The 14,800-nt window shown below is 65.5% G+C and overlaps 2 protein-coding genes across 5 annotated transcripts; one reads left to right on the forward strand and one right to left on the reverse strand.

Moving 5' to 3' along the window:
- The first annotated feature begins 4,410 nt into the window (after positions 1–4,410).
- FUOM (fucose mutarotase) lies at positions 4,411–8,796 on the forward strand. Of its 4 annotated transcripts, none has more exons than XR_009186029.2 (6): positions 4,411–4,616; positions 5,140–5,208; positions 6,203–6,444; positions 6,537–6,607; positions 8,284–8,357; positions 8,554–8,619. XR_009186029.2 is itself a non-coding variant. In XM_058298077.1 (6 exons), exons 1-6 carry the CDS (start codon positions 4,532–4,534, stop codon positions 8,621–8,623), a joined length of 468 nt encoding a protein of 155 aa, XP_058154060.1. In that variant the 5' UTR covers positions 4,459–4,531; the 3' UTR covers positions 8,624–8,796. The 4 variants fall into 4 exon arrangements, 3 of the variants coding, with proteins under 3 accessions (XP_058154061.1, XP_058154060.1, XP_071071706.1); XM_058298077.1 differs by lacking the exon at positions 6,203–6,444 and adding an exon at positions 6,859–6,957 and having other exon boundaries at positions 4,459–4,616; positions 8,554–8,796; XM_058298078.2 differs by lacking the exons at positions 8,284–8,357; positions 8,554–8,619 and adding an exon at positions 6,859–6,959 and having other exon boundaries at positions 4,414–4,616.
- Positions 8,797–11,168: 2,372 nt separating this feature from the next.
- On the reverse strand, positions 11,169–14,538 carry PRAP1 (proline rich acidic protein 1). Its single transcript, XM_004450564.5, has 5 exons — positions 14,396–14,538; positions 12,805–12,868; positions 12,235–12,287; positions 11,567–11,661; positions 11,169–11,473 (listed from the first exon to the last, which is right to left on the reverse strand). Exons 1-5 carry the CDS (start codon positions 14,401–14,403, stop codon positions 11,259–11,261), a joined length of 435 nt encoding a protein of 144 aa, XP_004450621.1. The 5' UTR covers positions 14,404–14,538; the 3' UTR covers positions 11,169–11,258.
- Positions 14,539–14,800: the final 262 nt, after the last annotated feature.

Raw genomic sequence — 14,800 nt, forward strand, 5'->3', positions numbered from 1 at the left:
GGGTGGCGTAGGGCTGTGTGACCCCTCTGCCCTTGGCCTCGGCAGCAGCCCCAAGGGCAGGTGCAGGTAAGGAAGAATTGACCTTTGTAAAGCTTTTGATAGCTGAATGCCTTAAATCACTGTTCAGTTTGCAAAAAGCTCATGATATACCAGAAATGGGTTGGCTTTTATAATGGGGATTTATTGGGTTAAAAAGCTTAGGGGGAAGGGGATGTGGCTCAGGTGACTGAGCTCCTGCCTGCCACAGGAGAGGTCCCTGGTCTGGTTCCTGGTGCCTCCTAGAGAGGACAGCAAGCTGGCACGACAGATAGACGTGGCAAGCTGACACGGCAAGAAATACGAGACACGAAGAAAAAACAACGAGATACAGCAAAGCAGGGAACAGAGGTGGCTTGAGTGATTAGGTACCTCCCTCCCACATCGGAGGCCGGAGGCTCAGTTCCTGGTGCCTCTTAAAGACACAGCAAGTTGAAACAATGAGGGGGTGGGGAGAAATAAATAAATCTTAAAAAAAAAAACATAATTAAAGAGACATATTTTTTTTAAAAAAGCTTACAGGGTGTGTCTCACCCTCCAGCACACCTGCAGTCGGTGCCTCAGACCATGGACTTCTCTCATTTTCTTGTTTCTTCATAAACTCTTCTCCCTCACCTACCTATGGTGTGTCCTTAAATTCTTCCGTACGACAAAAGCCAAGAACCTAGAAGCGCAGAACCCAGAGCCTTCCGCTAACAATTCCTCTTAAAGTTTTCAGTGGTTGCGCTGGCCATCTCACCAAATGGCGTCAGTCCTTCTAGAACAGCACAAAACCGCTGAGCTCGACGTCTGTAACCCAGGGTTAATCCCCAGGAGAGCCATCTAGACCCGGCAGACGTACAGGAGAGGGGCGCTAACATTTTTAAGCTTGATCTCAGCCCTCAGCCTGGCCAAGGTGAGTAAAACCCAGCCGCCCAACGCAGAGACACCAGCGCCAGCTCCACGCCCACAAAGCAGGAACGTCAGCTCATTTCTCTCCTGTGAATGCCCAGCGTGCCCAGAAAGCCAAGCTTAGATACAGCTGTCCAGTTAGGGCCAGTGAATGTCCTCACTCCTAAGCAACCACTGCCCCCACGCTGTGAAACGGAAACGTGCCCTTAGCCACTCAGAACACTCCCTGCGTCTGACGTGCGCCTGTGGGAGCCCCCTCCCCACCCCCTCTCTGGAGCCCCCCTCTACTTTCCGAATGGGATGCTGCCCACTTCATTAATTGCTCAACAAAGCTGTGAGATCTTGGGGGGGAAAAACCCTTTCAGTTCTGGGGAGCAGATGTAGCTTGGTGTTGAGCACCTGCTTCCCATGTGCAAGGTCCTGGGTTCGACCCCCAGTGCCTCCAAAAAACAAAACAAAACTTAGTTTGGAGACCGTGGAAGTGTCCAAGTCAAGGCATCGTCAGACACGCATCTCCCCAGCCAGGCCGCTGGCCATCCTGGGCTCCTTCCAGGCAGCCAGCATCTGCTTCAGCCCTGCATCCACTGCTCCAGTCCATGACCTCCCTCTCCCAGGTGCCTCTCCGAGCTCCTGGTTCCTTCTCTCCATCGCTGAGGCTCTTCTCTGTGAGTCTCCTGGTTGGCAGCTTTTTCTCCCATTTATAAGGGCTCCAGCAAGAGAGGCAGGACCCCCTGGGCCGCGCCCCCCAAAGCTGTCCACTCAAAGGCCCACCTGAACCCAGCCCAGCAAGGGGCCCACAGCCGCAGGAGTGGGCGAGCTAAGAACGCAGTCTCTTCTGGGATCCACAGCAAGCTTCAAGCTGTCACAGTTAAACACACACAAGTGTACCTGGTTCTGTAGCACAGAAGAGCAGCGGCGCCTCTGAAAGCAAAGGGGAAGTGCTGTGAGACCCCGTTTGCCTTCCAGCTACCAGCTCTGCCGGCGTCACCACATCCGACTGTCCTTTCTAGGGAGTGGGGGGTATCCTGGGTGGTGACCACAAGTGCACTTCAGAGAGGCTTCAGGAAGTGAGGAAGACTTTGAGTAGGAAACAAGTCTCTGTTAAAGACCTGGATCGCCAGCACTGAGCGCTGTTAAAAACTTTTCAGCAACATTATGTTTAGATCTCAGCAATATGGAGCGATTCACGAATGGGGCAGCACCCCATTCGTAGGGGGAGCTCCACAAAGGAGTGGAAAAGGGGGTCTAGAGAGGGCGGACACGGAAGCCAGGGAGATGCTCGGAACGGCTGACGTGACGTGCCCATTTTACTTGGTCTGAGGCAGGGGGAGCAGGTGCACACTGGACAGTGTCGTGTGCTTGTCCATTCTCAGTCTCAGCTGGACCAGAGCCACCTGCTCACCTGCAGATCTGGAGGGTGCGTTCCTTTTCTCGGAAAGCCCCTGCAGTCAATTACTTTTGTCTTCTTGAAAAACACTCTTCAGAAAGGCGTCCCCTCCCAACAATGCCCAATGCAGGCTGCCATTTTTGCTTAATAAAACATAGACCTGTGGCAGACTTGGCCCAGTGGTTAGGGCGTCTGTCTACCACATGGGAGGTCCGCGGTTCAAACCCCGGGCCTCCTAACCCGTGTGGAGCTGGCCCATGCGCAGTGCAGATGCGCACAAGGAGTGCCCTGCCACGCAGGCGTGTCCCCCGCATAGGGGAGCCCCACGCGCAAGGAGTGCACCCCGTAAGGAGAGCCGCCCAGCACGAAAGAAAGTGCAGCTTGCCCAGGAGTGGCGCCGCACACACAGAGAGCTGACACAGCAAGATGACGCAACCAAAAGAAACACAGATTCCAGCACGGCTGACAGCAACAGAAGCGGACAAAGAAAAAGACGCAACAAATGAACACAGAGGACAGACAACCGGGGTCGGGGAGGGGAAGGGGAGATAAATAAATAAATAAGTAAATAAATAGAATAAAATCTTTAAAAAAAAAAACATAGACTGGGCTTTGAAGAGTCAGAGCTGAGGCAGAAGGAGGGGTGACATTCTTTTCCAAGAAGCATCTTGGACTGTGTGATGTGCTTCTTGCAGAAGCAGGCACCATGGACCTTGAGCTGACCAGAGTGCATCAGGCCTCTCCCTGGTGGTAGGTACAGAAAGGTTAACTTATTAAAGCTAAATAAACAAGTGTATGTTTGTGCTGGATGACATACCATCTGTGTCCGATTCTAGAATAAACAAGCAGAGGTTTGCACCAAAGCTTGGACGCATCCAAGGGGGAGGAAACGTAAAACTTGAAAATTCGTTTCTTAGTTATTTGCATGCGCATCAGCCAGTGGCCTCCATAATTTGATTTTAAGTGATGGGACCCCTCAGTGCCACCTGCGTTCTGTGGCCGACAGTTGGGGCACCCTGTCCTCAGCCTGACATTTACACCCACACCTCAGCCATGCTGTCTCTGAATCTAAGATCTGTGTCCACAAAGTTACTTGGCGTCCAGCCCTTGGCAGAGGAAGGAACGGGCAATGGGGCTTCTCTTCGTTCTTGCGCCCCGTTCCTGGCCTTCGAGTTCTGGCGTGGCCGACCAGAAGGTGACCCCAAACCCCAAAAGGGGCCTTCTGCTCGCTGTTTCTAGTCCTCTGGCCCCATTGTCATCTTGTTTTGCTTGGATTTGCTTTAGAAGCTGAAAACATTCCTTCTTATTTACATAAAACTGGTTTACCCCAATGTTTGTACAAAAAGTTAAAGCTGTGGGGGATGGTGACCCCCAACTCCCTCCACCTGCAGGTTTTGGAACAACTGCCCCCAAGCACAACCCTCCTGCCGTGCCTCCGTGGACGGCCCCTGCCATCTAGGCCGCTCCTGGCTCCTGCCCCAGCTCCCTCCTGACACCCGAGCCTGCGTGGGTGCCGCTGGGCAGGACTGGTCTCTGGGCTGGGCCCCCCGCCTGCACTGGCTGTTGCAGGGCCCTCTCCAGTCCGGCTCGTTTCCCTGGCCGTGCCATGGCCTCGCCATCCCGCCTACGGTTTACAGAGCTTTCCGCAGAAGCTGCCAGGCCTCCAAGCATTCCATGTCTTTGGCAGGACTGCTGGCCACACCACCCAGTGTCCTGCCAGGAACCAAGTGGAAGATAGGGGCTCCCAGGAGACAGGCCTGCGGGGCGGCCAGTCTGGGCACTGCACCAGGGCCACAGGGTGGGCACAGGCAGCAGGGCAGGTGGGCAGGGCAGCCTCTGACCCAGGGCGGAGGCCAGCAGAGCCTTGCTCTGTCTGAAGGCGAGGCGCCCCTCTGTTCAGGGGCCGGGACGTGGACGGTGGGCTTTGAGCCTGGATCCCCCCATCCTGGACACCCTGCGTTAGGGTTCTGTGTCCGGGGCAGGGGCGCGGTCAGCCGGCGCGGGTGGGGCGCAGTGGGGACGCGGCCGGAGGCGGGCGCGGGTGTTCGCCGAGGCGGGCCGGGGCGCCTGCACGCAGACTTGGAGCAGACGAGGAACTGGAGGCGGCCGCTCGCAGCTGCCCGGCCCTTGGGTCCCGCCCCCGAGCCGCCTCCTCTGGAAGCCGCCCCTGCCCCGGCCCGGCCTCCCGGCAGGCGCAGCGCGGCAGCCTCGGCCACCATGGTGGCCCTCAAGGGCGTCCCCGCGCTGCTGTCCCCGGAGCTGCTCTACGCCCTGGCGCGGATGGGCCACGGGGACGAGATCGGTGAGGCCGCCGGGGAGCCGCACCCCGTGTTCAGAAACGGAGGCCCGGGGGGCGGCGCAGGCCATGCCCAGGGGGTCTGCCCTCTGCGCCCTCCGCAGCCTGGTGCCTCCGGGGCTGGGGCGGCCGCAGCCTCCGACCTCGGCCCGGCCTCGCTTGTACTCACGGCCGACCTGCCTGACTCCCCGCAGACGACCCCCGAGGGGCGCGAGCGCGCCAGGGCCGCCCGAGGCCGGTCGTTTGCGGCGCGCGGCTTTCCCGGGCTCGGTGGCCGGACCCGGGGCGGGATGCGGAGCCCCCTGGCGCGGCCGCCCTCCCCTGCGATGTCACCGGCTTTCTTCCCCCCCACCCCCGCCCCCGCGTTTCCTATTTTACTCCCGGAACGAAGGCTGCTCTCTAACCCGGGTCGGGGGGTCTGAGCCGTCTGCCCCGAGCCCCCCACAGGGCTGCGGCCGGGCGGGGATGGGACGGTGGGCTGCACGCTTGCGCCACGAGGGCGAGCTGGTCTGACCGGCTGCCGTTTCAGTCCTTGCAGATGCGAACTTCCCCACCTCCTCCGTCTGCCGCGACGGCCCTGTGGAGATCCGCGCGGATGGTGAGCCCCCCGTCCACCCGGGTCCCCGCCTCTGGTGCAGGCGTGGGGGTTGGGGAGGGGGGCATCCTGGCGCCGAGGCTCCTGTGGGCGCTGCCCCTGCCCCACTCCTTCCTGAGCACCCACGGGTAAATCCCAGGATCCCTGCGACCTCTCCTGAGCACGCAAGGTGGAGGGGACCCTGGCCTCTGGGCCCCCCGCGCTGAGCCCACGCAGAGCCTGGCTCCCCTTGTGGCCAGCTCAGGGCCTGTGGGCTTGGGTAGTTTTTGTGTCTTCACACCCGCAGGGTGGTCGCAGGCGTCCGTGCTGGGGGCAGGCTGGGGGCCGCAGCCTTGACCCTCCCTCGGTGCTGAAACTGGGAACAGGGACCCCTGCGCGGAGCTGACGCTCAGATTCCAGTGCAGGGTGAACCCAGGGCCCTCGAGACAAAGGGGAAAGCTGGGCAGGGGTGCAGGGTCCCCGGTGTCCAGAGGCTGCTCGCTCCCGGCCTGCACCCCGCTCAGGGAGCGGAGCCAGCCCACCTCTGTACCCTCGTGGCCGGGCGACCCAGGTGCCCAGCTCCCCAGGGACGTGGGGTGCCCTTCCTGGAAGGCCCTAGGTGGCTGCCCCTGGCTTCACCTTCTCAGATGCTTGGGAGTGACCAGGTAGCTGCGTTTTCAGCGCCCTTCCCCAAGCACTCATTAGCAGGAAAACAAGCAACGAGGCCCCGGAACACGCAGGAAACCTAACCCTGCAGAGGCCAAGCCCACAGCCCTGCAGGACAGACGGCCTCGGGCTTCTGGGTCTGAGGTCAGTGCAGGGGGCTTCTGTCCTCCAGCCTGAAGGGGCAGACCCACCCCTTCCCTAGCGCAGTGGCCGGTCTCCCTGAAACGCTGGGGTGGAGCCCTCCCCCCCCCCCCCCGCTAGCATCTGGACAGTCCAGGTGGTCTCTGTGCCCCTTGGCCCCCTTGCCCCGCCCAGGTGTGACAGTGGCCGTCAATGTGGTGTTTTCACTCAGAACAGCAGAAGTGTGTTCATCCAGGGCCTAAGCTCCGGAAGCTTCCAAACAGGGCGTCCTCTAAAAAACAGAGTCTGAGGGGCACGTCCACCATAGTCAGGGGCAGCGCCTGCCAGCTGCAGCACGGGGGCTGGCAGGAGCAGGGCCTGGGGTGCACTGACCAGAGTGACCAAGTCACTCCTGAGCTCAGCACCGATCAGCCTGCGGTCCTCGCCTGCCCGGGCACTGCATCCTCCTTGCAGGTAGGTCACAGCACCTCTGCTGAGAGGCAGGTGTGGGCAGCAGGGCAGGGGATGGGGGGGCTGCCTTCTCTGAGCCCCGGGCTGTCCCCCAGGCCTGGGTATCCCACAGCTCCTGGAAGCTGTGCTGAAGCTGCTGCCGCTGGACACCTACGTGGAGAGTCCGGTGAGCTGGGCCCACACCCCTGCCCCTGCCTCGGTTTCCCCTCGCCAAGTTCAGACCGCCCACTTGCCGGTGCTTTCTGGGACTGGCCTTGGGGGGAGGGTAGGAGCCATGTCCCCAGCAGGGCCCTGACCCTTCAGCTCCTGTCTCCCCCCCATCAGAGGAAAGCTGAACTGTCCCCCAAAGGCCAGGCCTGGAGACCCCAGGGCGGCTGGGTGGGGGCAGCACAGCTGAGGTCCCAAACCCCCGCCCAGGCTGCTGTCATGGAGCTGGTGGACAGCGACAGGGCCAGGGGCCTGCAGACCCCCGTGTGGAAAGACTACGAGGCTCTCCTTGCCGGGGCGGGCTGCAGGGTAAGCCCACTGCCCACTGCGGGGAGGGGCGGCTGCTTCCCTGCCTGGCGGGGGTGGAGCAGAGGTGCAGCTGAGCAGGCTTTGCTCGGCTCGCCCCCCCCCCCCAGCTAACCCCCGCCAGTGGCCCTCGCCCAAGCCCACCCCCCAAGGCCCTGCCCCACCCAAGGCTCCACCCCCCTTGCTGTGGGCGGTTTCTGAGGCACCTGGTGCCCGCCCAGACCGGTGTCCCCAGGCAGACAGGTGCCCCCAGGCGTGGACCGAGGGCCAGGCTTCCCTCCTGCCCTGGGGTGGGGGGCTGTGGGCAGCCATTGTCCTGGAGAGCTGCGGGCCGGCCTGGCCACAGTGCGAGGGCCCGTGGGGGTGGCCACTCTGGGGGGGCAGCACAGGGCCCTGAGGAGGCCCGGGCTCAGGAAGGGATCACCGGAGCTACTCCTGAGGCATTTCTCTCCAGAACTTTCCAGAAGTCCCCGGGGCAGGCTCGGCTGCAGAGCTGTAGGCTGAGGCCAGGGCCTGCTCCCCAGGGCCTCCTCAGGGGCCCTGGAGACGGCCGAGGTTTGACCCGGTGGCACGCGAGCCCCAGTGGCCTCCTGCTCCCGCCGGCCGTGGGCGGCTGTGTGGGCACCAGGGCGTGCGAGGGCCACCGCGAGCCCCGAGGTCCCCTGAGGTCCTGCTGGACCCCGCTGCTCCGAGGGAGCTGAGGCCCAGGGTGGGCGCTCACCAGAGGGAGCTGCCTGAGGCGGCAGACCTGGGGCGGGGGCCAGGGTCGCATCTGCAAGACTCCAGGCTGGGCCGCTGGGCCCGCAGGCCGGGCGCACACCAGGCCTGCACCCAGGCGGGCGGGGCGGGGCGGGCTTGCAGCCTGCGGGCGCCTCCAGCCACCACCCACCCGTGCAGGGACACACCCACCCAGGCCTCAGGAATCGGGGCTGAGCCCCAGCCAGGTCCTTGGGGAACCCCCTGGGGAACCCCCCACCACCACACACACACACACCAGAACAGAAAAAAGCTCAAAGAAGGCGGAGCCCCTGCTGCTCCCCCCTCCCAGAGGCCGGTGGGGCCTGGGCTGGCCACATGCCCCTGCTGCTCCCCCACTCCCAGAGGCCGGTGGGGCCTGGGCTGGCCACATGCCCCTGCTGCTCCCCCCTCCCAGAGGCCGGTGGGGCCTGGGCTGGCCACATGCCCCTGCTGCTCCCCCCTCCCAGAGGCCGGTGGGGCCTGGGCTGGCCACATGCCCCTGCTGCTCCCCCACTCCCAGAGGCCGGTGGGGCCTGGGCTGGCCTGTGGCTTCCGGGCAGGCCCTCTTGACGCTGCCTCGTCGCCTTCCAGAGCGCCCTCCAGAAGGTGGAGCGGTTTGCGTTTTACCAGCGGGCAAGAAAGGCCTTCGCCGTTGTCGCAACGGGGTGAGTTGGGGTCAGGCTTGGGGCCCCTCCCCGCTCTGAGGCCCTCAGGACCTGGGGCTCCCCCACCCCAGCCCCAAGGACTGGGGGGTTCCCTCTTTACCCAGGAAACAGGGTGGAGGTGGAGGGGCCTGTTTCAGAGGGGGCTGGAGCAGCCCCTCGGCCCGGCTGCGGGCTACAGGACTCGTGCCCCCCGCAGGGAAGCCGCCCCCTACGGGAACCTCCTCCTCAGGAAGGGGGTGCTCGCCCCCGACGCCCCCGTGGGGTGAAGGCCGCCTCGCCCAGAGGAGACGCCGCAGCCACAGTCCCGGCAGCCGTGCTCCCGCCGACCACAGCCGCTGGACGCGGGCCCAGGACGGGCTCCCCTCCCGGTCACGAGTGTGACGGAAACGGGGCCATCTGTCACCCGGGCTGAGGGCTGAACACGCTCCGTGCTTCTCCACGCTTGTTTGGCTGCTGGCTCCCCTGGGCAGTCCACGGCGGGGCCCTGCCCAGAGCTCCAGAGGGAGGGCTGAGGGGCAGGCCGCACCCTGCCGCCCCCCCGCCACGAGGTGGTTCCTTCTGCCCGAGACGCGAGAGCAGGGGTGGCCAGGGGTGGCTGGAAGCTGGAGGGAGGAGTGGGGGTGGGGGCTGGGCGGGGATCCCAGGTGTGCAGCTGCTCCGGCAGGCCAGGGGTGTGGGGCCTGTGGCCCCGGGCCTGCTTTGGTGGTCAGAGCTGGTCGAGCGCCCGCTGCACACCCGCTCCCGCGGCGGGAGCCCTGGGAGGCATAGTGAACCAGGAGGCGGTGGCCAGTGCCCGGTGCCCAGGCGGGTGACTTGGGGGGTGGTCCCAAGGGGTGAGGCCAGAGGTATGGTTGACAGTTCCTAAAGGATGGGAGGGGCCCTGCTGCTGTGCTGGACCCCAGGCCTCTCACTGCCCTACCAGACCACCCCCCATTTGAGCCTGGATGGCTCAGGCTCTGTGGCCCTCAGCGGCCAGGCAGGGAGGCTCTGCCCAGGGACCTCCTGTGCCAGGACATCTGGGGAAGGGACGCCCAGCCCCTCCACTGCCCTGTGGAGGCTTCTCCCTGCTCTTGGGGCCCCCCTTTGGGAGTCACCTGCTGGTACTTGAGCTCAGACACTCCCCCAGGGCTTCAGCCAACCGGGCGCTGGGGCCCCCAGCCACGGCCACACACTCAGTGGACATCACAGACACCCGGCTGCACACAGCTGGGTGCATTCCGGAACCGTCTCCTTCCACCCCCATTTCCCTTGGGCAGCCTGCCCCCTCCTCCCCTCCCCTGAGCTGCTTCCTGCCCCTAGAGAGCAGTTCGCGTTTTCTGGAATTTTACGCACGTGGAATCCTGCAGAGTGCTCTTGCACTCAGCGGGTTATTCTGAGTGACGGTGCGGCTTGCGTCAATAGCTCACTTCTTACGGACTGTCCCTCGTCACTCCTCCACTCGCCCGCGTCATTCGGGCTGTTCTGAAGTCAGACCTTGTGTGGCTGAGTTCATCCCTCTCGGGTGAGCCCTGCAGGACCCGCCTTCCGCCCAGGCGTCTGTCCCCTGCCCTCACCCGGCCTGGAGCCACCGCCACGGCTGCTGGGAGTCCGGAAAGTCAGGCCAAGGCCAGAGGCGCGCTGTCAGCCCTATTAGCATGAGGAGGATGTGGGAATGCGGGGGGAGGGGTGGAGGCGGGGAGGAGGGGGGCTAGTCAGGAACTACATGCCTAAGCGGGCAGGGGCTGCGCACCTGGGAGCCTGGGGACTCCCCAGCCTTTCCCACCTGACCCTTATGACACCATGAGCTGAAGGGCAGGGAGAAGCCCCCCTTCACCCTTGGGCAGCTCGGTGGCCCCAACCCCAGGACCCGTCTGCCTGGGGGCCAGCAGAGCCACCCGCTGCTCAGCTGCTCACGGGTTTGCACACCCCAGGTCCCCACGGGCGCTCAGCCGCTCTCAGCAACGCCTTCCCGGAAGGAAGGGCCCGCGGGGGTCCCCGCCTCACATGGCTGGGTGTCCTGCACCTGCCCCTGTGGAGAAGCCCAAATCCTCGCCCCTCTGCTCCTACTGGGTGGTGGGGCAGGGGGAGTGGGCACTGAGCACAAGGTGTCCAGGTGCAGCCCTCAGCCCACCTGGACCTGAACCCAGGTGGGACCGGGGCAGGACCTTCACAGCCCCTCCCTGGCCTCCCCCTCTGGAATGAGTGAAATGGCTCAACAGATCCACATTTCCCGTGGCTGAGGCTCAATGGCAGCAATCCCGTCACACCTCAGGGGCACACGGACCCTAGGGCAGAGGTCACCTCCACAAACGCAGGGTCCCCTGCAGCGCCACTGGCCTCTAGGGCCACTTTGCATCTCTTAGCGGCAGGTGCACGCACACCTGCGTGGCTCGGGCAGGGCTGGTCTGAGGGTGCAGGCTTGGCTGTTCCCCTCCAGGTGGAGAGGGCGTGGCCGCCCGCCTAACTCCGGTCTGCATTCAGGCCCTTCAGTCCGAGGTGTAGTCTGCCCCCACCCCCACCTACCTGCGCACCTGCACCTGTGCACCAACAACTCCTTTTCCCAAGGGTGCTTGCTTTTGCTGGCCCTCCTGGGCGAGCTAAGCATAGGTTCTGTTTCTGGGCTGAGCCTGCCCCGGCTCCTTCCTCTGTCCCCAGCCACTGAGCGCTGCTGCTGAGCCCTCGGGGAGCGTGGGTGGCTGGGAGTGCGCCGTGCGGGGGGGCGGCACCTAGGGTCAGCCGGGCCTTGGCGTTGCACAGGTGGGGGCAGGCGACGTGCCCACCCCCAGGAGGACGCAGTCCCTCTCCCGGACAGAGCCAGGCCTGGGCCCAGGGTTACTCTTCTCCAGACCATGGGCCTCCGGTTTCGGGCATTTATTTTCCTTGCAGGGGCAGCCTGGGCTGGGGGCAGGGCTGGGGGGACGGTCAGGGGCCGCCTGGCCCGGGCTCTGCGGGGTGGTAGATGTGGTCTCGGTCCTCCTCCGGACCCCAGGACACCTGAAGGGGCAGCAGCCACGCCTGCGGCCGGGGGTCCTCGGCCGGCGCCTCCTCGTGCCGGGGGTGGTACAGGCGGTCGCGGTCCAGCTCCGGGCCCTGGAGGGGGCTCCGGAAAACGCCCAGGATGTCCTTGACCTCTGCGCCTGCGGACAGTCGGATGGGGGTGCGGTGCACCCCAAGTTCCCGCCCCAGGCCTCATCTGCCCACCCAGCTCCAGCCCCGGGGGCACCACCCACCTTGTGGCTCCTTGCCGGCACTGGGCTGCAGGGTGAGAAGCCCCTGTGGCGAGTCTCCCTTCTCCAGGGGCTCCGCGGCCTCGGCGTCCCGGGCCCTGCCAGCGAGCCGGGTGAGGGCTGGGTGGGGGGTGGCCACAGCTGGGCCGTGTGGCAAGGGGGGGGCCATGGGGAGGGAAGGGCGCCGCCACCTCCAGGCAGCCCACCCCCTGCGGGGAGCCTGGTGGCCCGAGCCCCTCACAGCCGCCCACTGCCCACCGGATCACGCTCTGATGCCCCTCCAGGAGCCTCTGCAGGGAGCAGGGGGCGCAGGGGCCGTGTCCCGGGGCGACACTGCCCAGGACACGCCGGGCCCTCCCTGGACAGGGCCTTGCACCCACACCTGGATGGCGCCCTGGCCCGAGCAGGGTCCTGACCGCACTGTGTCCTGCAGGGCCCGGCCCAGCTCAGCCAGGAGGCCGGTGGGGCGCGGGGTGGGGGCGGCCTGGCTGGAGCTGGAGCTCTCCTGCTGGGCCTTGGGGCACTGACCCCAGCTGCCGCCAGGGGAACCTAAAATGAGTGTGCCCCTTCCCCTTCCCATCCATTCCCATCCACCGAGGCCCCCGCCTCAAGGTCAGGCGGCTGGGGGGGCGGGGGGGGGGGGTGGGGATGCCGGGGGGGGGAGGGCTCACTCCATTGCGTCCAGCTGGGAGGCTCCGTCTCTGGCTTGGGTCTTGTCAGAGGCCTGGAGGGTGAGGGGCAGCGTTGGCCCGAGGCTGGGGCGGGGCAGCCCTGGGGGGTGTTCTAAGGCCCAGCTGCCTCTGGGTGTGTGGAGGAGAGGAGCCCGAGACCCCCAGTGGGCCTACGGAAGGCCGAAAGGCTGAGGCGCGGCTCCATCCTGGGGGCCAGAGGTCTGGGCTGGGGCGACTTTGTGCACTGACCGCCTGTGTGGAGGCCCCTGCCCTCCTCCCTGCAGGGCTGGGCCCTGAGGGTCACCTTGTCTGGACGGACGTGGGAGGGCGCAGGCGGGGCCAGGCTGCAGGGCTGGAGAGGGCGGGCGCTGGCCCGCACGGCCCTCCAGCCAAGCAGCGCGGCACCTCCAGGCCTAGGTGTCCGGGAGCAGTGGGGAGGGCCTCCACAAGGCACTCCCCCCCACCCCCGCCCTAAGGAATCCTCTGATGCACCCTTCACTCTGGCCAGTGCTTCTCTGGGGGAGGTGCTTCCCACTGCACCTGGGGTGCACCTGGGCTGGGCCAACTTACCTGGGGCAGGGGAGCCGCACCTGCCGCCCCCAGTAAAGCCACGAGGCTGGCGAAGAGGATGAGCCTGGGAGGGGCAGAGGGCAGCGTGAGGCGGGGGCGCGGGGCTGAGCCTCTCCATGGCAACCCTGCTCCCACCCAAGACCCCCGTGGGAAGCTCGTGCATGGGAGGGGGGACGCCATGGGCACCGCCACGCCCTGGCCCTAAGGGGGGCCTCCGGTGGATGAGCAGACATGTCCCTGCGCGGCCCCTCCCGGCTCTGCCTGCATGGGGGCCCGTGGGGAGGGGCACAGCCCAGGGAGGCGCTGACAGCTGGCAGGGGGCTGCTGGACCACGGCGCAGCGCCTGAGGCGGGGAGGGCATCTGGTCTGGGCCTGGGGCTGGCAGGGTGGGGCCCCGGGCTGAGCGGGGGGTAACACCTTTCACGGCACCTGACTGAGACTCCGGGCCCACAAAGGCCTCTGTCCCTTTGCCAGTGTCAGGGGGGTAGACCCCGGAGTGTGGGGGGGACGGAGACTCGGAAGCGGGAGCCTGAGTCAGGCCTGGCGCCTCACCCCGCTGCCCTGGAAGGACCCCAGGACCCAGCCTGGTGCCCTGGGAGCGCGGGGCAGGCCTGGCTGGGGGCTGAGAGGTCGCCTCTCTGCAGGGGGACCAAGCTGGGGTCCCAGGGAGAGTCCCCAGGAGGAGGGGCCGGAGAAGGCACAGGTCTCTAGGTCTCCTCGGCCCCTGGTGCCTGGCTGGTGGCTTCACAAGGGGAGGGGGCTCATGGGAGCGGGGGAGGGCCCGTTTAGAACTGGGGCTCCTGTGGCTGGGACATCAGGGCGCCTGGAGGCCACTGTGAAGCTGGCCCGTCTCAGCAGGCTGCCCCGGGTGCAGAGCCCCGACAGCCACGCCCCCAAAGCCCCGAGCACCTCGTACCATAAACGAACCCCGAGATAAGGAGCCCGCCAGCTGTCTAACCGAGGGACAGTCAGAGCACCCCAGGAGCCCACCTGCTCCCTTGCCTTGTCTGATCTTTTCCTTTTCCTTTAAAACCCTTTGCGGGAATTGCCAAGTCGGGGCACGATCTGAGTCGCTTCCTAAGTCTGCGCTCCGAATTGCGGTTCTGAGACCACACAAACGCGCCATTGCGGCGTGGCTCCGTTTATCTCCCGGCTGGGGCCTCCAAGGGCAGAGGGACCCCCCCACACAGGCGCGGCTGGGAGCCCAGGTCTGGTGCCGCCCCACGCTGGCGCCAGGTGACAGCTCCTGCCTTGGCGTCGCCACGGGCCCCTGCCCTTTGCTCTCTTCCTGGGGTTCCCCGGGCAGTTCTGCGCTGGGCCAGGAGTCCCCAGGGGGCGAGCCTGCTCCCCCTGCTCGCACAGGGTTGGAGCCCAGGCCGCAGGTCCTGGACGGTCGAGACCAGAAGCAGCCGGGGGCAGTTCTGCCAGACCCCGTCCACCTCACCGCGAAACACAGTCTGATCCTGCTGGGGACGGCAGGGCCCTGCCCCTGCCTCCCCCTCTCCAAGGAGCCAGAGGCTGGACCGGGGCTTCCACGGGGCAGGCTTCTGAGCGCCGGTGGGGCGCGTGGGCACCGGGGCTCGGGCTTTACCTCCTCATGTCTGGGTCCCCCTCTGCGGGCAGGGGCTCCTCGGCAGGCCGTCTCCGGACTCCTGGCCCTGCTCCTCCCTGCCCCGGCTGCTGGAGGTTTTATTGCCACACGTGGTGATCTAGGTCGGAGGTCAGGGGCCAAGCCCGCCCAGCCCCACCCCAGCCTGGGCTTCCCGGCACTGCCCAGCAGCCCCACCCCACCACAGCCCCCCGCCCTGGAATTCCCTCAGCTCCCACCGTCCCTGCCCGCTGGCTTGTCCTCAGGGCACTTGGCTGGCAGTTGGTCCGGGGCTGGAGGTGCCTCTTTCTTTGGAATCCCAGGGGACTGGACTGTCTTTGTCATGCATGAACCTGTATTTTATCTACAGAGACGACAGGCGGTGGGCTCTGAGCTGAACCCAGTCAC

The sequence above is a fragment of the Dasypus novemcinctus genome, chromosome 6 (genome assembly GCF_030445035.2).
Source record: "Dasypus novemcinctus isolate mDasNov1 chromosome 6, mDasNov1.1.hap2, whole genome shotgun sequence".
NCBI lineage: Eukaryota > Metazoa > Chordata > Mammalia > Cingulata > Dasypodidae > Dasypus > Dasypus novemcinctus.

What these genes read in the sequence shown, in the direction of transcription:
- FUOM (XM_058298077.1), top strand. Translation starts at nt 4,532, where the DNA reads ATGGTGGCCCTCAAGGGCGTCCCCGCGCTGCTGTCCCCGGAGCTGCTC. An exon ending in ACACCTACGTGGAGAGTCCG is followed by an intron (nt 6,608 to 6,858) that starts GTGAGCTGGGCC and finishes ACCCCCGCCCAG; the next exon opens with GCTGCTGTCATGGAGCTGGT. An exon ending in TTGCCGGGGCGGGCTGCAGG is followed by an intron (nt 6,958 to 8,283) that starts GTAAGCCCACTG and finishes GTCGCCTTCCAG; the next exon opens with AGCGCCCTCCAGAAGGTGGA.
- PRAP1 (XM_004450564.5), bottom strand. An exon ending in GTGCGGCTCCCCTGCCCCAG is followed by an intron (nt 12,288 to 12,804) that starts GTAAGTTGGCCC and finishes CTCACCCTCCAG; the next exon opens with GCCTCTGACAAGACCCAAGC. An exon ending in TCCCAGCTGGACGCAATGGA is followed by an intron (nt 11,662 to 12,234) that starts GTGAGCCCTCCC and finishes GCTCGCTGGCAG; the next exon opens with GGCCCGGGACGCCGAGGCCG.